Here is a 26306-nt window from a genome sequence, read left to right as displayed (position 1 = left end):
CTGCAAGTCCCCAGAGCTCTCTAATCATTTACCAGCCCCCTCCAATTCAGTTTTGAGGTCGAGCAACATTTGACGCTCCTCATCCTGATACTTGGCAAACTTGCTCCCGGCCATACCCTCTATAAGCGCGGAAGTCTCATTGATCAGACTCTCTGCCTCCTCCTTCTTGCCTCCACCTTGCTTCCAGAGACATTGGATAAGCATCCGCGTGGTTCCAAAAGCTTGGGGTGAGTCAACGCCCAGCTTGACATGCTTCTGCATCCAGGGCAGTACCTCGCGAGCTAAGCTCTCAGCCTCAACGAAGTTTCCATTGCGAATATCCAGATCAGCCAGCATGTTCAGCCAAGGGACTCTTGCATCACCCTCCATCGTTGAGAGCATTGTACGGATAGTTTCGGCCTCTTCTTCATAGAGACCAAGGAATTTCTGCAGAGTCTCGATGCCAAGCAGTAAGCGCTGCCAATTCACAGGGTCGGCAATGTGAAGCTTTTCGGGTGCTACTGCAGCTTGGCGGGTGGCGAGTCGAGACTGGAGCTCGGAGAGCAGGAAATGGAGCCGCTGGGATTCGGTGAGAGTGGCGTCGAAATGGATGTTTTCGAGCTCGTTGGGCTCGTAGCAGGTGAGAAAGTTCCGCGCGACGCGAAAGTCCAGACCCTTCCAGAATGGCGTATCGGGGACATCAAAATCCCACTCAAATTTGGGCTCCTTGGGTTTGTTGTTGTCATTTGAGTCCGACGCCATCTTGACTGCTAATCTGTGTCTACTGAGCGGAGATGAAAAGGACGTGTTTTGTTTGGCGTGTCGTGTTTGTCAAGGTAAGCTCAATCTCCCAATGATACAGCACGTTACTTATCGGCACGTGTTTTTCGTAACTGTAACACTGGTTTGGTAATATCGGAATTATTGGGGAAGCTGCCGAAAGCAACCTACTGGTGCTGACAGTCGCTGATCGCTGACCTGCTGACATCTGGACACTCTGACTGGGACATTCCACGAATGAGATGGACTTGAGGAGATCCTTGCCCCAGGTATCGTCCTGGATTTGTGCACTGCTACCCAAGATGTATCGGCATTCAATGGAGCACTCGCACCAAGACAAAAGATACTAACGGCCATACCAAAATTCACAGATACACAGGCGGAGGACCACGTTGAACTTATATTTTTGATCCTCAACTTCACTATCATGGCTTTACCAAAATCGCAGAACTTCACGACGTCACCAGTGTTCTGGACAATTTTGAATGCTTCATTTCTTCTAATTTCCCTGCTGTGCCTCGCGGCATCTTTTCAATTACGCAAAGACAACCATGGGACGAGGAACTCGGCCCTGAAACGGGTATCAACAGCCTGTATTTCGCCCAGCAAATTTGAGATCCGCCATTTGGTCTTTGCACTAACACTTTGACCAGCTCCTGTATTAGATTCAGTCCAGTTGGACATCAGGAACAAGCCTGGAAACACAACACTACTGCTTGGCTCATCTCCCAGTATTTACCGCCAAGATCCCAGCCACGCTGTCGATGTAGCCTGGGATAGGCTTGGCGATCTGCGGCTCATACCGCTGACCGCGGATGAGGTGAAGGCTATTGGGAAAGATCCCAAGGATGTGGTCAAGTTTCCAGAGAGCTTTGGGCTCGGCCAGGATGCATACGCCGGAAGAGTAGACGTCTTCCACCAGATCCACTGTCTCGATACTTTGCGGCGAGAAGTGTACTTTGAACATTATTACGGCAGTGTGTACCCAGGTGGTTTCAACCAAACAAGTAAAATGCACAGGTTGCATACGAGCCACTGCATCGAGTATCTGCTCCAAAGGGTCCTCTGCCAGGCCACCAGCGACGTGTACACGCACATGTGGACTGATGGAGTTGAACACCCTTTCCCTGACTTCAGCGTGGATCACAAGTGCCGGGATTTCGAGTCACTCAAAGATTGGCATGATAAGAATGCCGTTGACGTGGACAATTTTGTGAAATTGAAAGCGCCTCCTGAGGCCAAGGTCCATCGAATGTCAAGAGAGTTCAAGGAGCTGCACGGATGGTTCAAGGACCACGAGGATACGGGCTCGCACGGCGATGAGATCGCATGAGAATCTGACCATTCATTGTACTCATTCTAGTCATAGTCCAGCGGTCCGAAACAAGAACTGTTTTAATGCCTGAGGAGACCGCCGCAGTAATAAGCGGGACTAAATTATTTTTCCCGGCCTCAGAAACAGCATATTTGAGTAGGTTCCATACATTGCTTTCACATGAATATCATTTCGGCCTACCTACTTATGTAATTATCGTAGTGATTAGGGTCCCTGCATTTATGCATCTACGATTCCAGTGCACTTGCAATATGCTATCTTGATCCGTTCAGTGGTGCATGTCAGCATTCGTGGAAACGATGACAGTCAGCAAAGGAAGGCTTGGGGTCCACAAACGTATGCAATTAACTGGGGACGTTCGATAGGTTCATTGCATGCGCAGCGTTGCTATAGACTAATTGGTGCTTCTCCTCCAAATTTGATCAGCAGTCACTCCAATTCACTCTCGCAAGCGCTTCTCACGATGTCTCCTACCTGTTCATATTGCGCTATGCGAGGCTCAATAGAAGATAAGCGGCCCCGAAGTCTCTGGCCAGTGGCTGTCTTTATTCTGGCATTGACGATATTGGGCATATATGTCACCAGTGGTGAAGTGAAGAAAGATTTAGGGAGAGACTTTATGCTGTGGCGCTCCGGAAGCGTGGAGAGTCCCGCCCAGCATCAGGTCCTCGGTCCACAAGCACGCACCTTCAAGGCACCACAGAATTCCACGCCAGACGCTGGCCTCCATTTCTCTCTCTTTGACGAGGCACAATATCTTATAAAAGTGAGCCCTTATTTGCATATTTCACCGGACGGTGTGAACTTTGAACTGTACGGGATCTCGATGTACCATCAACTTCATTGTCTTGAGGCGCTGCGGGACGCCATCACGAACCCTGACCATCGAGCACATGATCATGAAGACACGGCAAAGGTTGGCAAGCAGACAGATCACCTTGTTCATTGCATCGACTACATATCACAGGTACGTAGCGTCTTCGCAATCCACCCACCAAAGGGATCTCCTCAGTCCTGACGCAACCACTTCATCTTTGCAGGCTGTGGTATGTACAGCGGATGACACGATCGAGCGCTCGAGCCGTCGCAGCAGCAGCGGGGAACCAATCATTGACGGAGGAGGTGTAATTCACTACTGTCGTGATTCCAGCACGGTGAGGACGGCGGTAGAAAAGTCGAAGGAAAAGCCCCTGTTCAAATCTAGGCTAGAAGCTGGTGACACAGTGTCCGTGTTATGGGATGAGCAAACGGATATGCATACCTAGTAAATATTCCATTGTACGGTAACAAATACTGTGCCCGCAACGGTCTTGGGAGTAGGAGAACAAATACAGGGCTCACGCCTTTGGATTTTCGACAAACATCATCACTATTCTTAGCTAATTTTGTATGGATTTGATGGACTACGGAGTGATCATTTGCTATCTTAACTTGGAACAGAAAATCAGGAACTGAGGATTGCAACAAGTAAAGTGCACTGAGTCTCAAGGTAAAATTTGAAGTATTTTATTGCATTTATTCGGTATATAAAAGCCCGAGCGCCGTGATCAAGGTTTAATTCAGACTCCACCCATAATATAATAAGGATACCTGTGTATGCGGGCGAATTTCCAGTCTCAGTCAGTGTGCTCTCGCCAATGCTTGAAGTATGGATTGCCGGGAAAGAGCTCCCAAAGGAATTCGATGTCTTCCTCTGGTCCGTTATCAAATCCGCTGGCGGCGATGATTTCGTCGGCTTTTTCTGGATTTAGATTGAAGTCCCATGCTCCAGCCCAGTTGTCTTTTGCCCACTGTTGAATCCGGTCAAAATTGCGACATGTGTGAGTTGTAGCTAGTCTTGGGAATATTCCTTTCTTGTCTGGCACGTTCACGTGAAAAGGAATGGGAGCAACGTCGGCGTGGCACATTATTGTCTGCCTTAATGAGTCGATGCAATGGTCCCAGTGTCGAAAGGCGTCCGTGTCGCGGTTGATGGTTCCGTTAGGCCATGTGACTTCCTCAAGACCGCCGTAGACCTCAGGGTAGAACACCTTCCGTATGTCATTGAGACAATGGAGCTCATGCCACACATCTAGCTCAATGAGATAGTCTTCTGTGCCTGGTATTGCCAATGTTGGTGTATGCAGCTTGGCAGCTTCCTCTTTAGATATTTTGGATATCCCGACTACATTGATATGGTCAATTTTGTTTGCTGGGGCAACGAATCCCTATTCCAAAGGGAAGAATAGAAACTCACAATTGTAGAGATTGCTCCAAAGTTGATCAGTCCTGCCATCAGCTGTTGGGTACCCCATATACTCGGTGAGATTGAACAATGCTGCGCGGAAGTGTTTGGCCTGAACATATTCTACTGCTTCATTTGCAGGAGCTGCTCTTCCATGTGAGATTACTGCATGCATGAAGATATAAAGCGGAATGAATACTCACAGTAGATTTCAACTGTGGGATCAGAGCCATGTTTCCGCCGTTCAATCATCAGGACAACAACCATAGTAAAAGTGATCATGTTACAAAGATATAAGATCCAAATGTGAAGCCGGTGTCCTCGACGGGGCCTTGAAGTGACACCCGTTGAGCTACTCATCAGTAAATTGTCATTTTCACTGTTGTTGGATTCATCTTCCATAGAAAGCTTTTCATAATACGGGAGAGTCTTGTTTGTTTCCATGGCGACCTCGATGTAGCTTGGTTGAAGGTTGATTGAGTATGAGTGAGATAGGGTTGAGAATGGAGAGCATTGACTTCAAAATCTGATTGCATTGAGAAACATGGACTGTCAAGAACTACCTGGTGTCAAGCCTGCACAAATTGACCAGGCTTCTTTCCCAGGCCGACCTGGCGGTTTCCAGCTTTCCTTTCAAAAATTCCATGCTGACTGCATAATGTCAGCAAGATGTGCCATAACTTTTGTGACAGCTGTCAGAGTCGATGAGGTAAGCAGATGAATCGCGCGAAAGTCACTTTGTGCCTCCTTCGACGAGCGCTTTGTCTAGGCAGCAATGAATGCGGTGCAATTGTCAGGGGGGGGGGGGTGTGCTCAATGTTGTCCGCCCAATGTCACAGCCCAACCCGCTGACATATGTACGCATCGTGACAGTCGATAGACTAAGACGGCAAGTGTCCGCCTCGATGGTCACAAGGCTGTTATATTAAGCTCAAGAACGGGAGGTTCATCAGTTAGACAGACACGAACTTTCAACTCCAACACATCTTACTTTCAAAACTACTCGACGCCTCGTACATCATGAGATTCTCAGGCCTTGCGCTCGTTTCCCTTGCTGCTTTTGCGGCTGCAGCCCCTGCTCGTGAGTGACCCCTCGACAGACACGGAGTGACTGAACCCTTCATTTTCACCAACTTACCCCCTATTCAGCCCATGGAGAAAGCGAGGATGCCGCTACGGTCGATGCCATCTCTAACGCTCTCTACGCCTCTTGGGGTATAATCAAGAGAGAAGGTGCCGAGCTCAGTGAGGAGCAGGCAGCCACTGTCGACGCTATCTCGAATGCTCTCTATGCCTCTTGGGGAATCATCAAGAGAGCTGAAGATCTCACCGAGGAGCAGGCCGCCACGGTCGACGTCATCTCCAACGCTCTCTACGCCTCTTGGGGAATCATCAAGAAGGAGTGATGGATTCCAGATGATAGGGTCAGACACCCTTCGTTGAGGGAATCAGGTGCTGGGGCTCCCAAGGCTTTCTCGGAGATGCAGGCGGAACTGCCAGGAGTCTCTTGATAGGTTGGAACATTCGTAGAGCTCCCGCACCTTTCAAATATCAGGCTTGGAATCTTGTCCAACAGAAAATCGATCACCTTTTATTTCATTAGTGAAGCTGAAAAGTATCGATTGATGAAGAACTGGGACTCGCCACAGTGACGCTCAAACTTGGCGAAGACCCGGTATAGACACGCTCCAATTACTCCACATATGGAAAATTGTAGTAAGCTCCCTATGACTATGGACGCTTTTCCTGCATACCCAGGTGGGTTTCAAGACACAGTGGGATGATTGGGTTGGCTAAAATTTAAAGAGTGGCAGTGGTGTCCAAGATGATTCGGAATTGTTACCTGTCACACAGCGTTGAAAGTCTTCAGTTTTCAAATTTCCGGATTGATGCCTGCTTCTAAGAGTAGGAGCACGATCGACTCGTGATTGTTTGCAACCGCTGCGTGTATCACACTTACGCCCCGGTCATCAAGGATATTCAGCTTCGCTCTCCTTTTCAAAAGTAGTTTGACAACTTCGTCATGACCACTCTGAGCCCCATAGTGCAATGCGCTGCGTCCTTCGGCGTCCAGCGCGTTGATGTCCGCTCCACCTTGCAGCAAAATCTCGACAATCTTGTGGTTCCCATTTTCTGAGCAGACGTGGAGTGGCGTTTTTCTCCGTAGTCTCGATTCAGCATTTGATCCATCTAAAAAAGAATCCAACGTGGCGCCTTCCGAATTCGAGCACCCAACAGGTGTCTGATGTTGATGGGTAAGACTCAGAGCTGAGGAGTGGCCCAAATCGGGTGCAGCTGGTTCGAAGGACTTCGGCTCCGTTTGGAGAGACGAGTTGGCAGTGCAACCTTGCTCCAAATCGAAGTCATAGAGAAAGCCCAAGTCGTGCCCAGGAAATGAAGTGGGCGTGATCGGAGACACCAAGGCATTTTGTAAAATTGGCTGCGGTGTTGATGGGCGCTCGTGCGCTATCAGTGGCGTTGGGTGATCGGGAACTGTACGAGGAGCCGCCTTGGCACCGCATTGGTGACAAAGACTATGTCGAGCATCATGTTCGGGATCTTGAGAGGTCCGTTTCTGCGCAGCTTTTCGTTGACCTGTGGAAGACGGGGCACAACTTTGTCAATAAGCTGGTCTCACGATTGGAATCTTGCAGACATTGAGACTCACGAGAGTTGCGCTGGGCAATTCTATTTTGAATTCGACGTCGCGCACTGGGATCGCTATTGTTCTGATCCCCATCCTCATCCCTAGCGGTTCTCGATGAGTCAAGCGCACTGAGATTTTCAGAACCCAGCATCCTTTACCGGCAAAAGGGCATAGAAGCGTCACATTTGTAGAGACCCGAGCTTGAAAAATAGATGAAGACCGTGGCTTGTAACCCTGTGAAAATGGCGGGAACGATATGCCAGCGCCAATAGTGACCTAATGTTGAGAGATGGCCCAATTCCTGAAGCCTCCATATGTAGTTCCATCCGAGCAGTGTCACAGTAAGCGGCGCAGGACCTGATAAGCTGAACATGCACTGTTGATTTAGGTTGGGGCGGGACTTTTGTCAGCACTATATTCTGATGACTCCATATCTGGTACAGTGTATGTGCATTATTCAAAAGGATTTCCAGTTATTTATGCATGCTCAATATCCCCGCAGAAGACGTGCTGGCGAGCGAGCCTCTCTGCCTTAAGCATGTAAATCCTGCCGTTCCTTCTCGGCTTCGATGAACCAATCACGTATTGAGAATCAAAGGGGGTCAGCCTAGATCGTTGCCTCCCATGGAAAGACCACAACAATGTCACCCTGAGCAAGACTTAGTCATGGCCCTGGTCCACAGCAATATCTTCGTGCGTCCTTGGCAAACCACCCTGCGCTTCCAGGTAGCCTTCATTTGTGCGTTTGTAGTACATTGAGCATCGTCACCAAATAAGAACTATTTGACCCGGACTACGAGATCCAGCCAAAAGATTCCAAAGACGAGAAAATATCATGTCTTGGCGAATATGGATGCAAGGCTTCGCAAACTAGTTGCTGGTGAGACGGCAGCCTGCGGACTTTATGTACACCACAATGTATTAGTGCTCACGCAGTGACTAGTGTACCAAGCACTGTATTGTCGGCATTTGTCGTGATCGGTGAACTGTTCTCTTCTATAGGAAGGTGTGCTTAGTGTAATGTGCTTACGAGGCGTAGTCACCAGAGTATTCTTAATTCGGCAGGATTTCGGGCTATCAATAATGGTGAAACATTCACGCGCGATTCAAGATCGCCCAAGTCGTTTGTCCGAGATAAATTCCACACGATTTCAACGTTCTGCGGCAGCCCAGACAGGATTCATGCGCTGGCCTCCGCGATGCTCTTCAATATGCTAGATATCAACCTCAAAAGCATAGTCACAGGCACAAGAGACAGGCCATCATCGGCATACTCAGCCCTTCCGTCCGACGAGAACCTGCAGAGCAAACAGCCCACTTCACCAGTTGTCATTGCCCACAGCCACCGTCGATACATATTGTATGGTGTTGGCGTGATTCTGACAGGAGCAGCAGCAGTCCTTCTTGTCTTCATATTCACTTTCAAGTCGGAACCAACGCAGCGAATTGCCCATTGTGGCTCCTCTGCTAGCGATGCTCGAAGACTGGGCTGCCGTTTCGACATCATGAGCTTTTCTTGGCTTCCTCCTAATTGTTTTGACGAAGAACTTTCCCACGATTTTGACACAATTCAGCCTTGGCAATGGTTCGCCGATGCGGCGGGGACCCAGGAAATTCCCAAAAGCGAGGTGCTTATGGGTGAAGCAAAATCATTGTTCGTCTCGTTCCAGTATCATCGAACACACTGTGTGTTCATGTGGAGAAAGCTTCACCGGGCGTTGGGGGCCAAGGGGATGGTGGATAGCTATATCGGCGGCTACAATCATACAGTTCATTGCAGTCAGATGCTTTCAGAAGGGGAAGGAGATCTGTCTAGACTGAATACTCTAATTATCACCAAGTTCCCAAGGTGTGAGTCGAGAACAGTGTATATGTAGCTGGAGTGATGAAGTTGGACATGTACACATAGGTTATGACAATTCAACACATAATTCTTCTCACATTATGCGGAAGACTATAGCCTCAGGAAGACTCGTCTCGCTTTGGACCATTTCCTAGTCCAGTCATCTCCTGCTGCAGGGTTGAATAGGAGTGGAAGTGCGAACCACTCTTTCACCCTTCGTTCTCTGGGTTGAAGAATTCAAAAGCTTCGTCCAACGACTCTTCCATATCCTTCTTCTTGCCAAACTGATCGTGACAAAAGGGGAGATTGTGTGGCGCCAGGGGCGTCGAGCGGAACAGCACCCGATTCCCTTTGATCGTAGTCATTTCCTCTGAGAAGCTCCGGATATGTTCGTACATTCCCTCAGCTGTGCCAGCTTGGATGTAAAGAGGAACCGACAACTCGAATGGGTGGTGTAGCGGGGAAATGTAGGACTCTGTCTCCGGCGAAAGTTGCCCTTTAGGCCGGTAGACGTCGGCTCCCCACTGCAAGACTGAGCTGTGCAGGACGTCAACTCGCGAGAGAGCTTCCTGGTCGTAATCCTTTCCGGCAGTTGCCGTTACGTGGACCCAGGGAGAAAAGAGAGCAACGGCCCTGGGTAGCGGGAGCTTTGTTTGATTGCTCTGGAGATACCGCGCAAGCGCGATGGCGACATTGCCGCCGGCCGAGTCTCCCGACACGATGATGTTCTTGGGATCTACTCCTAACGAGATTATGTACTGATAGAAGGTGACAGCATCCTGCACTGCGGCGGGGAAGCTAGTCTCAGCAGTGCCGGATAGGCGGTACTGGGCCCAGACGGTCCTGTCCGCTTTGAAGTGTCTGTTCAGCAAGTTGGCGATGGGCTTCCCTGATTTCTCGTGACTGAATGCGAGGACGAAGGCACCACCAGGGAAGTGCAAGACGACTTTCTGCTTCGCGAGCTCGGATGAGTCGGACGAGGGCGGGCTTGGAAACCACACCGCATCAACTGCTGCGGGCTTGACGAGGTCAGAAGCCGCCAAGGCGCCCGTGAAGAATGCAGCGGGCGGCGGTTCGACCCGGGCGTGTCTTTCTCCGGCTTCTTCAGGGGCGGTGTAGACGGGGCGTTGAGACCGTATGGTCGACCAAAAGATGAACAGCATCCTCGCCATGGCGGCCTGCACGTTGTCTTTCACGCTCCATTCCGGTAAGGGCCGCAACGGCTTGATGGTATACACAACAGAAAGTAGCAGCAGATGGACTGGCGTTTTGAGAAGAAAATATATCGTGTAAATCGCCTTGAAAGGCTGTGACGACCATAGAGTTTTGGATGAGTTCATCATGAAACGAGATTTTGTCCGCCAAAGGGCTGAGTGCGAGCGTTAATCACAGTTGGCTCACTTGAGAGCGGTGTAGGTGGACACCTTGATGACGATCAAAAAGTGTTTGCCTTGCTTACGCGCCAAGTCGTTCTCGAGTGCTGAGTTAATATCCACCAAGTGCTCTGATGAATCGTTGGACAGGCCACGTACGGCCAGGCATTGCAACAGTTTGAGAAATCAATCTCGACTGATGATCGCTGTGATAGATTACTCGGTCAAGGAGATGCTGCCAACCTTGCCTAAGACGAATTTCGGGGGTGGGATGTTGGTTGAGGTGGGCCCGCCGCGCCAGCCGCTGTTCGTCGAGCGGGCTTCGGGGATCTCGTGCCCGATCAATCAGGCAGCCAGCATATATGCGTTTAAGAGGGAAATGATGGGTCTGCAGTGTAACACGACAACGACAGTCAGCTATTGTGCGAGGCTGATCGCGAGTCGTCCGTGCAGTTCGGGACGTGTGAGCCGACCGTGTGCAAGCTCCACGTAGTGATTCAGCTGCTGGAAAAGCAATTTTCGAAGCCGAAGGACTGCAGAAGATTATTCTCTGCATACAGGTGGCTGCCAAATTCTTCCCTCAGCGCCAGCAAGTGTCGTGGGGGATTGGACAGGCTATGCCGAATCCAGCTGTCGAAGCCCTCGTCGCCGTGGGCCGCGCGGGTCGTCGCCGGCCTCACCGCGCCGGCCTTCGTGCAACGCGGCGGCGTGTTGCGCGACCACAAGTGGATGTGCATGCTACTATTCCGCCACCTGTACCGCATGGAGCAGCAGCAGCAGCAGGGCAGAAGCATGAACGCGTCGGATGATGGCGAGAAGGTGCGCGCGCTGCTCAGGGCCGCCAAGACGCCTGCGGACGCTGCGCCCGTCGTGACGCACCTGTTCGCCAACCGTCTCGCGCGGTCGCCGCACGTGCCAGTCGCAGACATAAACTAGGCCAGCGGGCAGACCCGTTCAGTGCGGACTCGTTGATGGATGTCGAGCTGCTCTTTTGGTTCTCGAGCGAGATCCGAGCCGGTGTGTCTGTCCTTCAGATCCTTGGAAGCTCGACCATCGCGCAGCTTGGGGCCGTCGCTGCGGCGAGGAGCGAGCATCTACACGGCCGCGACCTGGCTGCTTAGGCGATTTGCCTTGCCTTGGTAACGTTGGGCCGCTTCCTGTCACAATTTACCATGGTATGTGATCAACAAACTGGGCTCTTGACCAAGCCGCAGAGTCACAAGTCCGTTTTGAATTTACCAGAGGTAGTAGAGGGTCTTCCTAGGTATAGCTGGGGTGTAGGGCTACCATCTACCATAACACGCCACTCAGATAATTTTAAACTTTTTGCAGTACTTGCTTGCTGTTGGAAGATACATTGGCCCTGGAAACCATGGATCTTCCCGAGTTTCTCCTTCAAGCTCTCCCAGTTTTCTTGAACCAGCGGGCCTGCCTGCTTAAGTTTTCTGGTCAAGATCGTTTTGAGGTTGGAAACCAAGGGGCTTGATGTAAAGAAGGTTCGGTAGTCTAATGATAGGAAGAAGACTGTAAGGGAGTTGATTTCTTGAACGAAAGTAGGTTCTTAGTTGGGAAGGAAAAACCGGCAGTGGCTTTGAAATTACCTGAAGGCAGCGCGTTGTGGTACTCATCTCACCTTTTGAGGCCCATTCCCTTCATCGAAGTACATAAAATCAGAGAAGTAAAACGTCTTAGACGAAGCTCGACTTAAACCTCACTTCTTACAACTTTGCAGCTCTTGCGACCTTCCTTACTTATCGCGTCGAACGTTGGGCCACTGTGTAAATGGTTCTACCCTTTTACATCTGCCCACCATCAATTGCTCGTTTCCTTTGTTTTCCCAACCATACGCGACCCCCTCAACTGCTGACCATCAAAACTCGAGGTCACTCAGAGTTCCAGAAGCTGCCAACCTGCAAAAGCATCCTTGCATACCACTCTATTCAGAAGTCGAGGTCCACATCCTCGCACTGACGTGAATCTGCAATGGATCTCATCGCCATTTTGGACCTTGACGTCTTGCAACCAGCCAAGTCAAGCGTACTGCTTGCATTGGAGCACTTCAACTCGAACAACTTCTCCCAACAGCTGCTCAGCGTCGATGACGCGCTGGAAGCCTTGAAAAAGTCCAAACAGGCCCTGACTCTCGAGCTTCAGGCCACGAACGATCAGAGCTGCGCCGCAAAGTCTGAAGCATACAAGCAGTCCCTCACCGATCTGAACAAGTTGCTACTGAGATTCGAAGAGCTCCAGAAAGATGCACGACACGCGTTCAACTTGCGCGCTCGGCCGCTGCATCAAAACAAAGGCATCCTAGATCTTGCAACCGAGCTGCAGCTCAAAGTTTTCGACCACATCAAAGGAAATTTCGAGAAAACCGAATGTCCCTGCCGCGACAACTGGAGCGAGATCAACGACGTTAAAAATTTAAGGCTCACCTGCCGCCTCTTCTGCGACAACGTCTCCCACCTGCTGATTCCTTGCCTCCACATTTCTCTCCACACGTCGTCTCTGCAGCACATGGAGGAAGTAATACGCCATCCAACAATCTCCCCGGGTGTACAGCTCTTCCGAATTCACATGGAAGTCCGTGCAGTCTGCTTGGCAGAAGATTTCCAAGTCTTCTCATCTGGTTTTCGCAGTTACATACAACTTAGAATTAATAACCTCGAAGAAGAGCTCAGGACTGAAGACATTGAAGTCTACAAAGAAAGGCGGATGAAAGATTCTTTGATGAAACATCGGCGCGTCTTGTCTTCCTGTGCGCCATTTGCGGATGGAACTCCTTTCGAAGAGGGCTCATACCTGGATGAGGCCACACTTTCTTTGCGAAGAGGATATGAACACTATCAAGAACTTATTCAGCAGGAAGAAGAAATGCTACACAGCGGTTACTTTGCGCGCGCTGTTGCTGCAGCCGCGGAAAGAAGCATGAAAAAGGTCTGGCTTCTCATGACAGATGATCGGTTTCTAACACTTCGAGGATTCAGACTCGCTGGATTGTCCTTGAGTGAAGAAATTGGGGACCCGGATGCCCTCGTCACGGATTACCATCTGCCTAAATATTGGAGCTCATGGCACCGCGGCGATCTAAGAAAACCCGCACATTCACTCCTCTGTGAATTGCCTTTAGCGATGCGTGCCGCAGGGGCCTCGTTGGTTGGAATCAAGGTCAATATGTGGATTCCTTGGAGGTTCAACCTTCCTATGTCGCAACATCAGGTTTCAGGCCTCGGAGAGGTCGCCCAAAGCCTGGAACATTTCGAGTTTCGGTTTGCCGAGAATGAGCGGCTCGATTTTAAACCTGACAACGATGAGGCAGTGAGCTTATTTACTTATCTTTCCGCATCCATGGGCGCACAAAACGTCCCGAAATTGGTGTTGAAACTTCGTTCCAACAACCCGAGCTCAAACCAAGTCACAGTTGGGCCTCTGCTCGTCTCTAAAACTTGGCAAAGACTCGAGTTTATCCACCTCGAGAGGATTTCCATGCACCTCCACGAATTGGAAAAGCTTGTCGGTCTGCTTCAGATGGGAACAAAGATAGGACTTCGCTACACCTATTTAGCCAGCGGCACTTGGGCTGAAGCACTCGACCGTCTCCGCACCAAGGCTGGCCTCTGCTCTATGTTGCGAGGCGCCAGTGGAGCGGAGTGTGAAGAGATGACGGACGAAGAATGTTGTGATATCTTTGGGGATGTCTACGAGGATTGGCGGTGTGTGGATGCGGAAAAGAGCAAGGTCGAGCAGTACATCACGCGCGTTGAGGGCGTCAAGAATCCCCTGCGCCGGGATGTCGAAGCGACTGAGGCAACGGCAGAGCCTTGAGTGGAAAGTGTTGCAATTAAGGTGGACGTGCTTCCCGTTCTGTGGCCAGTAGTTCAGCACAGCCGACGCTGTTTCTGCACATAGTCAGTTGAACCTGCTCCATCGCACTTGGCTCACACGGGGGGCCTGGAGCGCCGTCTGACATGGAGTTCGATCACTTAGCATGGCGGTGGCTACTGCAGGCGTGGTTCTCATCCACCAGCTCATGGTATTTCCCTCGTTTCAGTTTCCAAAGACGCGCTGTTGATGGTCCGCGGAGAAAGTCGAGAGAAGTCATAAAAATGGAGAAGAAAATGCATGAACGTTCTAGAATCCACTTCGGCCTCGTCTTACTCGCAATTTGAATTAGATTCTGCTAATTATGTCATTGACTCGCTGTGTGAATACATTGCGTTACCACCACTTTGTGTTCTGCCTAACTGTCGCCTGGTTTTGGTTGAACTGAATTACGAATTACGATCCCCATGCGTTGACTATTCATTGCTTCTAGAGGCGGACGCCCATGTTCCCTCCGAGAGCTTTTGCTTGTCACTGTTGTGAAGTTTCATGTAGACCCTTCTTACTGGTCTGTCTCTTGACCGCAAGAGTAGCGAAGATTCTACTTGCCTCCATCTTCTAAGGAGTAAATAATATTGGCAGTTGATAAATCAAGAAAACCGTGATGTCATAGTATTGAAGAATGAACATGTCATGCTAACGATTTATTTGAGATATGAGAGATTAGACACAATTTTTAAGCAATGTCCCATGGAGAGATTGATAAAACCAGACACAGAAGTAGAGGAAAGCATTTTCAAGAGCCGTTCCCAACACATGAAGTCTCTTTCAAGACAGAACGGCATCAACTTCTCTCAAGCATCATTCAAATACCAGAGCGCCTTTACGAAGTACTTGTCTGATAAAGTCGAAAACGACTCAAGACATAAAGGAAGTGGTTAACAACAAGGGGTCGCCAAACCAACTTCAACTGGGAGAAAAGGCACCAGCCCAGGATTGTTGCTATTGCGAATATGCGAGTATGGCGCAACAGGGATCTTGATGTGTGCAAACCCAGTATTTCAAATACTAACGAGGGCAGGATTTCTTACTCGCATAGTAGATCGATGTTTCAGGACTGCGAGTCAAAACCTGATGAGGCTCAGAATCCTATCAGTTGAAAGGGCCTGGCAAGCTCATGTTACTAGCAACATAATTGAATCGAATGACTTTTAATGGAAAGCGTACACTACATACAGAACAACCAATTTCGCTGTCAGTGTTACAAACTCCCGAGACATAGCCCATATAGCTCTCACGTTGTAAAAGAGTCAAAAATACTTTTGAATAAACTTTCAAAATTTTCATTAAAATCTCCACATACCCAAGGGCCGTCAAATTCATCAATACCATTCCGAGAATGACAGTAAAGTCCGTGTGAAGACGCCCTTAACCCATATCCATACCATACAAGTCCATCCCATCACCTTTCACCAACCCCGACTTAGCGGGAGGATCGAAAGTCGATCTATTGAAAAACTCTTCCTCAAGAAGCCCTACACACACCCCCAACAAGAATAAGGTCAAGCAACAGCTTAGTTACCAGCAGCAGCCTTGGCGCCCTTCTTGCCGTTGGCCTTGGCAGCGGGTGTCTGCGCAGCGGCGGCGGCATCACCGGTCAGAGCTCCGGGGCCCAGGGCGACGGCGCTGGCTGCGGCGGCCGCGGCGGCCTCGCCCTTGGCTCCGTTGCTGGCGGCTGGGTTGACGAAGTTGGCGTCGTTACCTGAAGCAGCGGCGGCGTTGTTGGCTCCGGCGGCGTTGGCATTGGCTCCGGCAGCGTTGGCTGCTGCGGCCTTGGAAGCCTTGGCTGCCTGTGCTGCGGCGGCGCCGGCCTTCTTGCCCTTCTTGGCCTTGGTTGCGGTGGCGGCGGTTCCAGCGGCGTTGGCGTTGGCGGCAGTTCCGGCGGCGGCAGCGTTGGCTGCGTTGGCATTTGCTCCAGCAGCGTTGGCGTTGGCTGCATTGGCGTTGGCGGCGTTGGCATTGGCAGCGTTGGCATTGCCTCCAGCAGCGTTGGCAGCGTTGGCGTTACCTCCAGCGGCGGCGGCGGCAGCGGCTGCTTGTCCCTTGCCCTTCGCCTTAGCAGCGGCTCCAGCAGCACCTGCTGCCTTTCCCTTGCCCCTGATTCACAAACATCGTCAGTACATGGGTTTCCAAGAGAGCTGTCCCTCTAGGAACAGAATGGGGCATATGGTTTTACTCACTTCGCACCGCCCTTGCCCTTGGCCTGGCGCGACTCCAGAGACGACTCGTCACGGGTCTTCAGGTTACCGAGGAGACCGCTGAGGATATCACCGACACCACCGGCACCGCCAGCCGCATTGGCCTGGTTACCTCCGGCAGCTCCACCAGCAAGTCTAAGAGGACTCATGTTAGAACAAATTATTCGACCACGTGACGTTCCATGGAGTTAGAACATACCCTTCGAGGAGCGAGGTGAGCTGGTCGCCGCCAGCTGCTTGAGCATCACCTCCAGCTGCCTGAGCATCGGCACCACCGGCAGCTTGTGCATCGGCGGCTTGTGCAGCGGCCTGCTTGGCCTTCTTGCCCTTCTTACCAGCAGCGGCCGTATCAGCAGCTGCGGTACCGTTGGCAGCTGTTCAGGTATTATATTAGTGTCTTGTCTTTGTCATGAACGATATGAATTATAATCGAGTCGAGTCCCTGTAGACTTCGCCTGTTCGACCAAATAAATAATTAGAGGTAGCGTCTACTTACCAGCAGCAGCGGCGGCGGCTCCCTTCTTTCCGGCCTTCTTGGCCTTCTTTGCTGTAGCGGCATCGGCAGCAGCAGTTGCGTTGGCAGCGGCACCTGTTGAGAGGGGAAGTGTAAGTGCTTGATACTCATTGCAAACTATCAAGGGACATGCAACAACCCATGGTTGAAGATGCCCTTGCTAAGATGAGACTAAGCGAAGTGAACTTACCAGCGGCACCCTTGGCCTTGTTCTTCTTGGGCTCCCGAGCGAGGATCTCGTATGCTGGCTCGTACCCGACGGCACGGATCTGGTTCTGTTGCTGGACATCGCCGGCGGGCAGAGAGGCGACATAGCCAGCTCCTGCAAGGAGCAGCATGGCGAGGCTTCCGATGTTCTTCATCTTGGCGGTTTGTGGAAAAGGATGGTGTGTTGTGAAGGAAGGTTAAGAGCACAGCTAGATGAGGCTGTGTAAGTATGGGACAACCTCGCCGTGGGAGTATTGGCCTACAACACTTCGTGTACGTACCTCAGAGAATGGAAGGGAAGGGATCAACCCGTTATTACTTTTGAAGGAGGGTGGGCAAAAAAGGAACCAGATCCACTGGAACGAGAGAAGAAAGTAAGCTTAAAATGGTGCAGAAGATGCCTGATCGAAAGAATCTCAATCTGGCTATGGAAGAGAAGGAGGAACGGTCTTATATCCATCTGGTTTCTCCATCTCATGCTGCGTCCAGTCCTCCATCCTTGTTTGGACGGCCCGGGGGGTTGGACGGAAACTTGGGAGCCGTCTACTCTGGGACGTGGACGAGGTTGCAACTTGCAATGACCTCGACCTGCTAGCGTCTAACGAAACATCAACTTCATCTCATCTGAATGTTCCCAGACCAAGGATGACAGTCGGGTTCAAGGTTGGGCTCATGTTACCGGACAAGGATGGGACGAGCAGGTCAAAGGCCCGCATCCAGGGGGGTGGGACACTGCCCAGGGTGTATGGAGACGGAGCAGCAACAAGCTCTCCTGTCAACCAGAACGATGAGCTGGGCGGGTATGTGCAAGCGACTTGGCAAGGAGATCGCAAGTGATCATAGCTGGGTGACGTGCTGCTGTTAGCCCAAACTGTTTGTGCACAGCGCCTTGGTTACCGAGTTTGGCAGAAACCAAACAGGAGGAACCGTGATTTGCTGGGATCACCGGGCTGTTTGGGCTTGGCAGAAGATCTGGGAATCATACAGGAGAAGTAAGGCCATTGGCGCCGTGTGAAGATCGTGGTAGCACTGCACGGTAGTTGAGATGCATGTCGATGTGAGAGCAGGGGTGAGCCAAACCGTGGATCAAACAAGCAGGATACCCACCTGGATGGATATGTCAACGGCACGGTGGGTAAAGATAGAACAGAGTCCAACCCTATGAAGTAACGCTCGCACGTCCAGACTCGAAGGTGCGAGATTTCAGCCATGTTCCAGAAAATTGGGGCACGGGGAGGAGAGGAGAGACTGTGGCGATCGTGGGGGATTAAGCCTCGGACCCTTGGTGCTCAAGGCCCACCCCCTTCACGTCTACCGAGATGTAGTGCGCCAATTGTTGATTTTCCCAGGTTATTCACCAGTGTTGAATATAGCCTCCAGGAACACTTAGTTCCCGCGGAGATTTAAAAAATAACTTCCAGCCCTGCAGAATAATTCAATTCTAGGCAGACTAAGGAAACAGCCGTGAAGCCGATCAAGAGACATATCACCAGGTCTCTCTCACTGGTTGGACCGTACTGAAGCCAAGGCAGAGCCTGGGTGGGAGTAGACCTGGGAGACACGAGCTCCAGCATGAAACTTGGACGATCCTCCATGAGATCGACGGTGTCCCAAGGTAGCGAGGTGCAGGAACGGCGGAGAAGGGAATCCACCCAGGAAGGTGTTGTTGAAATGGGGAACAAAACCGATCAGGTTGCTGTGAAGGACGCAGTAAGGGACGCAGTAAGGGACGCAGTGAGGGATCATGAGTAGCTGAGAGCCAGGCTCCCGGCACCGTAGCGTCGGTAGTCGCAGGATCCGCTCACAGTGCTGTCGTATTTGTGTAGTACAGTACGTACTCCCCTGACTTCCACTGGGCTTCGTCCGTGGTGAGGGAGACGGCCATGGAAGCAAAATGGGGCAATCAAGCATGAGATGATGGCGGCTGGCTATGACGATAGCGAAGGGGATAGCAAACTGCTCACCAGGCAGAGCCTAGGCTGGAACAGTTCGCCATCAAACCGACACTGCATTGGCCAGGCACAGCGTTTCGAAGGGGGGTGGAGCTCGGGGGAGAGTCCCCAGCAACCCTGTCTTGGCACAGATAATGTTTGAAAGAAGCTTAACAGAGCCTCAGGTACACCCCAAGTCTGAAACATGGCGCATGTCTTTTAGTGTGCTTGTACGGTGGACTGTGGGCCCCGATCTGTCCCTGTTCCAGAGCCAAGACTTTTGACGAGGGGAAAGTTGAGGAGAGACGAGCCTGACGGGGCTGCTGGCTGATGGCAGTTGAGATGACAGCAGCCTAAGCAGATGATGGATGGATGAGTTGAAGATGTGATGAACCCGAGGCAGTGTCTGTTAGAGTTGTGGAACATGCCGTGGTCCGCTGGTTGGTTCTTGATTCGTTAGATGCTTAGACGTAGGTTCAATGGCCATGAATAGCAACAAGATCACACAGTCTCTTTCTCGTCAGTTCTCATCCATCAGGCTGCATTGATGCCTGGTCGTGAAAACGTGGTGATGTGCGCTTTAAGCTTCTCCTCACTCCACAGCCAAGGTGGATCAATCGCCAAAAGCCAAGTCCTGAGCTTGACGATCTGTTTTTGGTTTTTTCTGGGTACGAGAGTAATCTGCAGCTTGGATGTGAACTTAGGAGATCTGCTAAATAAAATAAGAGTGAATTTAGAGAGAGACGCGATAATCCACCGCCAGGACCTGGAGACGGGAGGAGACCGAGAGCGGTCAAGGACAACAACAACAACAACACCGCAACTGATGATGAGAAAGTAGTAGAGTATCTGGCCAAGATGAAAAAACAGCTCATCCAAGAGGCTAGTCAGGCATTGCAGCAAGACTCTTGGTGGTGTGTGGAATGCGAGACAAAGAATGGCTCGACGAGTGGATTGGGCAGGTGAGTGGTCTTGGTGGTGCGAGTGCCCACTTAGCTGCTTGAGATAGAGAGGGCAGTAAGCGAGACAGAGAGGGTCGAGAGAGGGTTAGGGGCTAGGAGGGAGCAGAGTCACAAGCAAATCTGCAACAGCGAAGAAGCGGCAGGTCGGTGCCGGATGCGGCTTGCGTCGGAATCGGAAGAGGCAGGTGGGGAAGAAAGACCTCGGCGAACAGGAGGCAGTGGCCACTCAGACGAGTCCTGAAGAAAATGACCAGTTGATCGGCCCTGGACCCAGCAAAAAGCTCAGCCAATTTTTGGCCGCCCCAGAAGATAGAGGCAGAGCTCATATGCGATGCGTCATTCCAGCACAACAAGTGGTCGACATCACCACCAACCCCTCGCCCACGACACCAGTTCCAACGGCCAAGACATGGTCCTGTAGCATCTCATGCTGATGCTCTACAAGCAACAAACTCTGGATTTCGGCTGAAGAGCATATCCCGTGCCCAATGCCTCGAGTGCACTGACGATACACCCCCGCCATCCACCACCAACGACCTCGACGCCACACGTCCCACGTCCCACACACCTCATCCTACATTATGTCTGCACCTGTGAGGTTATCGGGGCGACTGGCCAGGACAGCAACGCCCCTTGCCAGAGCAACATCACAAGCACCAACATGTCCACGGACAATCACAACATGTTTCCCTCGAAGGACATTATTACGCCAGTCCTATGCGGCGACAAGCAGGACAACCCACACTCGGCTGTTCTCCGTCAGCGCATCACGGTTCATGGCCACCCCAGATGACTCCTTCGACCCTGCCACAATAGAACGGGAGAGCGATCAGGTTGATGTGTGTATAATAGGTGGAGGTGCGCGCCCATTCTCCCTACCCCTGCTCTCGTCAGACTTCTCGACGTATTCAAGCCCGTCTAACCAACATACCCTATACCCACAGGCCCCGCTGGTCTCTCAGCCGCCATCCGCCTCAAACAACTTGCCAATGAGGCCGGAAACGAGGACTTCCGCGTCCTGCTCCTCGAGAAGGCTGGCGAAATCGGCTCCCACATCCTGTCCGGCGCTGTCATCCAGCCCAATGCCATCGAAGAACTCTTCCCGGACTGGCTGGCCGAGGACAACGAGTCGCGCTTCGACGGCGCTACCCCGGCTGGCGACGACCACATGCGCTTCCTGACAAAGTCAATGGCAGTGCCCATCCCTGCCCCGCCGCAGATGCACAACAAGGGTAATTACATCCTCAGTCTCAACCAGTTCACCAAGTGGTTGGGCGACCGCGCCGAGGAGGTCGGCGTCGAGGTCTACCCGGGCTTCAGCGCCAGCGAGGTGCTGTACAAACCCGATGGGAGCGTCCTGGGCGTCGCCACCAACGATCTGGGCATTGGCCGCAGTGGGAAGCCCAAGGACACGTTTGAGCGCGGCATGGAGTTCCATGCGCGCGTCACCATGTTCGGCGAGGGCTGCCACGGCAGCCTCAGCAAGCAGGTCATCAAGAAGTTCGACCTGCGCAGCGAATCGCAGCCACAGACGTACGGCCTGGGCGTCAAGGAGGTGTGGGAGGTGCAGCCAGAGAAGTTCAAGAAGGGCGACATCACCCACTCGCTGGGGTACCCGTTGCCTTACGACACGTACGGTGGCGGCTGGATGTATCACTTTGGCGATAACCTGGTGTCTGTCGGGCTGGTCACGGCGCTGGACTACCCCAACCCGTGGATGAGCCCGTATCAGGAGTTCCAGAAGATGAAGAAGCATCCATTATATGCCTCAGTGCTCGAAGGCGGCAAGTGCATCTCGTACGGCGCCCGCGCGCTGATCGAGGGCGGCTTCCAGTCTATCCCGAAGGTCGCCTTCCCCGGCGGTGCGCTCATCGGCGACTCGGCCGGCTTCGTCAACGTGCCCAAGATTAAGGGCACGCACAACGCCATGAAGTCGGGCATGCTGGCTGCAGAGGCTGCCTGGAACGCGCTGAGCACCAACACCGACGACGGTTCCGTCTTCCTGTACGACTACGAGAGCAGTCTGCGCGAGAGCTATATCTGGAAGGAACTCAAGGAGGTGCGAAACCTGCGGCCGTCCTTCCACTCGCCACTGGGCATGTATGGTGGCATCATGTGGTCCGGGCTCGACACCTTCCTGCTCAAGGGCCGCGTTCCCTGGACATTCAAGCACAAGACCATGGATCACGCCGCTACGAAGCCCGCCGACAAGTGCACCAAGATCGAGTACGAGAAGCCCGACGGCAAGCTGACATTTGACATCCTCACCAGCGTCAGCCGCACGGGGACGAACCACGAGGAGGACCAGCCGGTGCACCTGCAGGTCAAGGACTGGGAGAAACACACCGCCGAGACGTGGCCGGCGTTCCAGGGCCTTGAGAACAGATTCTGCCCCGCTGGCGTGTATGAGTATGTGGAGGACTCGTCTAAGCCTGAGGGTGTGAGATTCCAGATCAACGCGCAGAAGTGAGTGATATCCCTGCTTCCCTACGACATCGAACTTTTCCTGGGTTTGCCGCTCTCCGCATCCTTCATCCTGCTATGACGTTGACGCAGTATCAAACTGACGCTGACGATACTTCGTTCCACGCAGCTGCATCCACTGCAAGACATGTGACATCAAGGCTCCGAACCAGGATATCAATTGGCAGGTCCCACAAGGTGGCGAGGGCCCCAAGTACTATATGACATAGACGGGAAGGAAAATGAGATGATGTTTGTTGTCCACCGCCATTGTACATGAGATTAGATGTTTAGGGCAGAGCGCGCAGTCTCCCAAAGAGGCATTTCGATGTGATTGTTACAGGTGGACACTTTTCTCGGTATATACTTTGCAGTTCATACAGAGCCAAATTCGGAGTCGGAGACAAAGCAATTGCCGTTAAGCCCATAATCCCAAATTGCCTGCCAACCGTCTTTTTTTCCGGTGGCCTATTTTTTTGCCTGCCTTTCACCATCTGCCGTGCCAAGCGCATTCCGTAGAGGAGGGAGGCAGGCAAGATTCTGAGACCAGACGAGGTGGAGGGATGAACTCTCTGCCCTCGGCGCTCGCGCAGCGGTGGACTGAGTCGCGCGCACGGAGATACCGTTGGAAGGTGAAAATCGAATTTTCGCAAAACAGTAAAAAGAAGGTCAAGAAAGAGAAGAGAAAAGTGTCCCAGACCTACGAACTGGGGGAAAAAATAAGCAAAAATCGAAACGTGACCTGCTTGCATATCGCACGGCAGCGGCTGTCCGCTGGGCAGGAATGGATGATTAGCCTCACGGCACTTCGATATGGGGAAAACAGAGAACGGCAGGCAGATAGACACGAAGCAAGGAAAGAACGCGCAGCCTTCCGGACATGGCCGAAGCTTGAGCCAGGCCGGCCGACTGCGTCGAGGTGCCACGGGTGGCGGTGGCCAGCGTCCAAATACCCACCGCCCACTGCCCAGAAGTAGGCCCGGCGGAACCGCACTCGCCGTCAAAAAGTCCATCCGTGAGCCCCAGCGCGTGCCGTGTCATGTCAGGCCCCGAGCGCGCCTGGCGCCGGAACGAGAAGGCTGGCTGACTGACTAGCCAGGCTGGCTATGTAGACCACAAGGCAGGATGATGGACCAGGGGACAGACGCAAGGCTGCTGGCCGACAAAAGCCCAGGAAGCCAGCCTCGCGAGGAGTGGAGCCAGGCATGCGGTGAGCGGGACCACACAGGTCAGCCACGCAGATGACCTGGGCACCGCAAGAAGGAAGGCAAGGTCCACATGCGCACGGGCGAGGAGGAGGCCCGATGCAGCCACCCAGCCTCGCGATGGACAGACGAAAGCGTGATACGTCAATGGCCTTGTGCAAACTAGCGAGGCTCGGCGTGTCCATCACTCAAGGAACAATTGGGCCAGAGGGAGCCAGAATCAAAAAGCGGCTCAACAAGCTCAACAATGAAGCGGGCACAGACAATATCATCAAGTCACTTGACTATCCAAGCGCCTTGACACGGACGAACAATGTTCCCAGTAGCGCAGAGCACGCCACAGACCTGGAATGTTGGCAGGCACAGCGCCGAACGAGAGCGAGCGCGAGGCTCTGCGGTCGAGCCTTGGGGCCAAGAAGGGGAAGGACACCAAGGAGCTACTCAAGAGACTTAGACGGTCCAAGAGCTGCAGGCTTGGAGGTGGTGGGCTGCTGGTCGTGTATCAGCCTCGCGGAGGAGGCGTTTGATGGGCAGCAGTGAACGCGCGGCCGTGTCAGCGGGACAGCCACCACTTTCCGTCGTCCCATCTTCTGTCACGACACACTCACACACATATAACGTGCAAACGGCAATAATGCCGTGGACAGACGCAGGAGGTAGGCAAGCATGGCAGGCAGGCAGGCAGGGCAGGCCAGACCCAACTCCGGCCGGCCCGTCTATGCATAACATCAGAGCAGCACCCACGATGTGGCCACTCTGGCCCGATCGCTTTGCCCGCCCACAGTGAGCAGCACCCTCTCGTACCGACCTCCTACCGACCTCCCGCTTGGCCGACCTGGACGAGGCCCACCGTCGCCACCTGGGATAAATCCCCAAGGGGCCTTCCCGTCGGCCGGCCGATTCAATGACCGCCCCTCGGAACGGATCCTGACTGGGTCGGATTGGGTGGTGATGTCCGAGGCTACCGGCAAAGGAGGACCCTTTTTTTTTCTTTCCTTCATGGAGAAGCCTTGGTGATGAGGCTCAACTGACTCGCCCCGCCCACACGCAACCTGGCCGGATCAAGACTCAGTTCTTGTTTGCTGCAGCAGGGCGCAGGATGCAGGATGCATGGTGCAGCAAGCATCCAGACTAGGTTTTGATTGCTCTCTGGGGCTGTTCGGCCCCTGATGTTGCTTTAGAGCAGCCCAAATCGGTGTTATCCGTCCAGCCCGGCCTGCAACTCATCTCTTTTCGTAACTTCGCTCCCTGTCACGAACAGAGCGCGAAACCTGCGCGCGGGTTCGGATGTGGGGCATTGTGTAGCGTAGCAGCCACGGACCAGCCACGCGGCTCTTTGACCTCGGATGCGCTGTTACTGGACAAGTCGCATTTGTTGAGGGAAGACAGAGGGATAAGAAAAGGGGGTGAGGGTGACAAGCATTTCCCTTTTTCAACATGTCAGACTGGTGCTGTAGGTAGGACTGGCAATAGATCTGATTGATTGCATGCGCCGCCAAGCAACGAGACACAAGACCGCTTTTGATGGTCAGCGACGCCTTCTCATTGGTTCGAGCGAGGGAATGGGCGTGATGCGAGGAGGCCGGAGAGGACAATCGGAAATTGGTCCCTCTGCAGGCCCCGTGAAGAAGCAGAGGAATCAGATGCAGGCGATAAGGGTTGGACAGGGATGCACGAGGGTGAGACGGGACCGGCGCAAGGAGCTTCTCTTGGTAGTTTTGGAGTTGCATTTCAGCGCAGCCTTTTTTCCCTCCGCACTACTGGGGTGACCAGGGGCGTGCAGGACCGATCTCCTCACTTCCCAGCATCATCATGATCATTCATCCCGAGGTCCTGTCACGGACGCTCCACTTTCAAGATGGAGTGTGCTCCGTGCTGTGAGCTGTGCCGCACAAAACCTGGATATCGCAGCCAAGAGGAGGACCAAGACAGGTGACAGACACCAGAATAGGCGATGCAACAACTACGATTTTGGTCTCTTTTTTTCTTTCTTCTCATCTGTTCGTATCCGATGCGCAAGGCAACAGAAGCATCGCATTGTTGCTTATTAGGTGCCGGGGATGGGAGCGGGATGCTGCATCACACGAAAGTAAACGATTGCGTGACGGAGGCCGGTTGCAACAAGCAACCCAGGAATGACTCATTTCCCAGAGGGATGGACAAGGCTGGCCGGCGCTGATGCTGGTTGGCCAGGTTGGCCGGGTTGAGCTCGTGAGAAGAAGAAAAAGGGGGCACGGTCCATCCACGGACGGCCGCTGTCGCAATGGGGCGGGGAGGGTACACAAGGCGCGAAGAGGAAAAAAATTCCTGGCTGGCCGGCCGGCTGGCTGGCTGGGCGCGTACCGGTACATGTCAGACTGGGCCACCCACACGCTTGCGCATACGACGCTCCCTCGCTCCATAGGCCCAAAGCCTGGGCCGGTGAAGCCACTAACTCGGAAACAAGCTGTTAAATCTGGGGCTCTGTGCCCCCTCCCTGCTTTCCCAGCTGGGCCCAAGGGCCAACAGGTGCAGGCGCTGTAAAATCAAGGAGCGGCGTCGGTGCCTCGGGGAGGCGAAGGGATGGCGGATGGCAGACGCGTTCCAAGTTTGGCTAGCAGGATCAACTCACCTCTCGCTCACACACCCCTCGTGATGCTGGCGGGACGTCATGATGAGACTGTCTTGTCGGCGTCCTCTTTTGTTCTCGTAGGCCCGGCGTACATAGTAGTGATGATGGGGAGGTTGCAGCACCGTCCAGCGTGCCAGTGCAGTGCACGAAT

The 26306-nt window shown here is 52.7% G+C and overlaps 11 protein-coding genes across 11 annotated transcripts; 7 read left to right on the top strand and 4 right to left on the bottom strand.

The window, feature by feature from the left end:
* Positions 1 to 24: 24 nt before the first annotated feature.
* On the bottom strand, positions 25 to 741 carry J7T55_014803 (uncharacterized protein; the record flags this gene model as incomplete). The annotated part of the gene is made up of 1 exon (XM_053131781.1): positions 25 to 741. One exon carries the CDS (start codon positions 739 to 741, stop codon positions 25 to 27), a length of 717 nt encoding a protein of 238 aa, XP_052990164.1.
* Positions 742 to 1186: 445 nt separating this feature from the next.
* Positions 1187 to 2092, top strand: J7T55_014802 (uncharacterized protein; the record flags this gene model as incomplete). Its single annotated transcript, XM_053131780.1, has 2 exons — positions 1187 to 1352; positions 1425 to 2092. The coding sequence occupies 2 exons, from the start codon at positions 1187 to 1189 to the stop codon at positions 2090 to 2092; spliced, it is 834 nt and encodes a 277-aa protein (XP_052990163.1).
* A 493-nt stretch (positions 2093 to 2585) lies between these two features.
* J7T55_014801 (uncharacterized protein) lies at positions 2586 to 3360 on the top strand (the record flags this gene model as incomplete). Its single annotated transcript, XM_053131779.1, has 2 exons — positions 2586 to 3062; positions 3136 to 3360. 2 exons carry the CDS (start codon positions 2586 to 2588, stop codon positions 3358 to 3360), a joined length of 702 nt encoding a protein of 233 aa, XP_052990162.1.
* Positions 3361 to 3711: 351 nt separating this feature from the next.
* Positions 3712 to 4586, bottom strand: J7T55_014800 (uncharacterized protein; the record flags this gene model as incomplete). The annotated part of the gene is made up of 3 exons (XM_053131778.1): positions 3712 to 4259; positions 4332 to 4463; positions 4523 to 4586. The coding sequence occupies 3 exons, from the start codon at positions 4584 to 4586 to the stop codon at positions 3712 to 3714; spliced, it is 744 nt and encodes a 247-aa protein (XP_052990161.1).
* A 753-nt stretch (positions 4587 to 5339) lies between these two features.
* On the top strand, positions 5340 to 5725 carry J7T55_014799 (uncharacterized protein; the record flags this gene model as incomplete). The annotated part of the gene is made up of 2 exons (XM_053131776.1): positions 5340 to 5400; positions 5469 to 5725. 2 exons carry the CDS (start codon positions 5340 to 5342, stop codon positions 5723 to 5725), a joined length of 318 nt encoding a protein of 105 aa, XP_052990160.1.
* A 2452-nt stretch (positions 5726 to 8177) lies between these two features.
* J7T55_014798 (uncharacterized protein) lies at positions 8178 to 8821 on the top strand (the record flags this gene model as incomplete). Its single annotated transcript, XM_053131775.1, has 2 exons — positions 8178 to 8745; positions 8808 to 8821. 2 exons carry the CDS (start codon positions 8178 to 8180, stop codon positions 8819 to 8821), a joined length of 582 nt encoding a protein of 193 aa, XP_052990159.1.
* Positions 8822 to 9018: 197 nt separating this feature from the next.
* On the bottom strand, positions 9019 to 10152 carry J7T55_014797 (uncharacterized protein; the record flags this gene model as incomplete). Its single annotated transcript, XM_053131774.1, has 1 exon — positions 9019 to 10152. One exon carries the CDS (start codon positions 10150 to 10152, stop codon positions 9019 to 9021), a length of 1134 nt encoding a protein of 377 aa, XP_052990158.1.
* Positions 10153 to 10381: 229 nt separating this feature from the next.
* J7T55_014796 (uncharacterized protein) lies at positions 10382 to 11303 on the top strand (the record flags this gene model as incomplete). The annotated part of the gene is made up of 4 exons (XM_053131773.1): positions 10382 to 10568; positions 10636 to 10645; positions 10743 to 11084; positions 11141 to 11303. 4 exons carry the CDS (start codon positions 10382 to 10384, stop codon positions 11301 to 11303), a joined length of 702 nt encoding a protein of 233 aa, XP_052990157.1.
* Positions 11304 to 12165: 862 nt separating this feature from the next.
* Positions 12166 to 14007, top strand: J7T55_014795 (uncharacterized protein; the record flags this gene model as incomplete). Its single annotated transcript, XM_053131772.1, has 1 exon — positions 12166 to 14007. The coding sequence occupies one exon, from the start codon at positions 12166 to 12168 to the stop codon at positions 14005 to 14007; it is 1842 nt and encodes a 613-aa protein (XP_052990156.1).
* A 1571-nt stretch (positions 14008 to 15578) lies between these two features.
* J7T55_014794 (uncharacterized protein) lies at positions 15579 to 17138 on the bottom strand (the record flags this gene model as incomplete). The annotated part of the gene is made up of 5 exons (XM_053131771.1): positions 15579 to 16161; positions 16245 to 16397; positions 16462 to 16636; positions 16759 to 16851; positions 16967 to 17138. 5 exons carry the CDS (start codon positions 17136 to 17138, stop codon positions 15579 to 15581), a joined length of 1176 nt encoding a protein of 391 aa, XP_052990155.1.
* Positions 17139 to 20537: 3399 nt separating this feature from the next.
* J7T55_014793 (electron transfer flavoprotein-ubiquinone oxidoreductase) lies at positions 20538 to 22569 on the top strand (the record flags this gene model as incomplete). The annotated part of the gene is made up of 3 exons (XM_053131770.1): positions 20538 to 20634; positions 20821 to 22342; positions 22470 to 22569. The coding sequence occupies 3 exons, from the start codon at positions 20538 to 20540 to the stop codon at positions 22567 to 22569; spliced, it is 1719 nt and encodes a 572-aa protein (XP_052990154.1).
* Positions 22570 to 26306: the final 3737 nt, after the last annotated feature.

Source organism: Diaporthe amygdali, assembly GCF_026229845.1.
Source record: "Diaporthe amygdali strain CAA958 chromosome Unknown NODE_28_length_639089_cov_64_968398, whole genome shotgun sequence".
In the NCBI taxonomy this organism is placed as follows: domain Eukaryota; kingdom Fungi; phylum Ascomycota; class Sordariomycetes; order Diaporthales; family Diaporthaceae; genus Diaporthe; species Diaporthe amygdali.
This window is presented reverse-complemented; position numbering and strand designations above follow the sequence as displayed.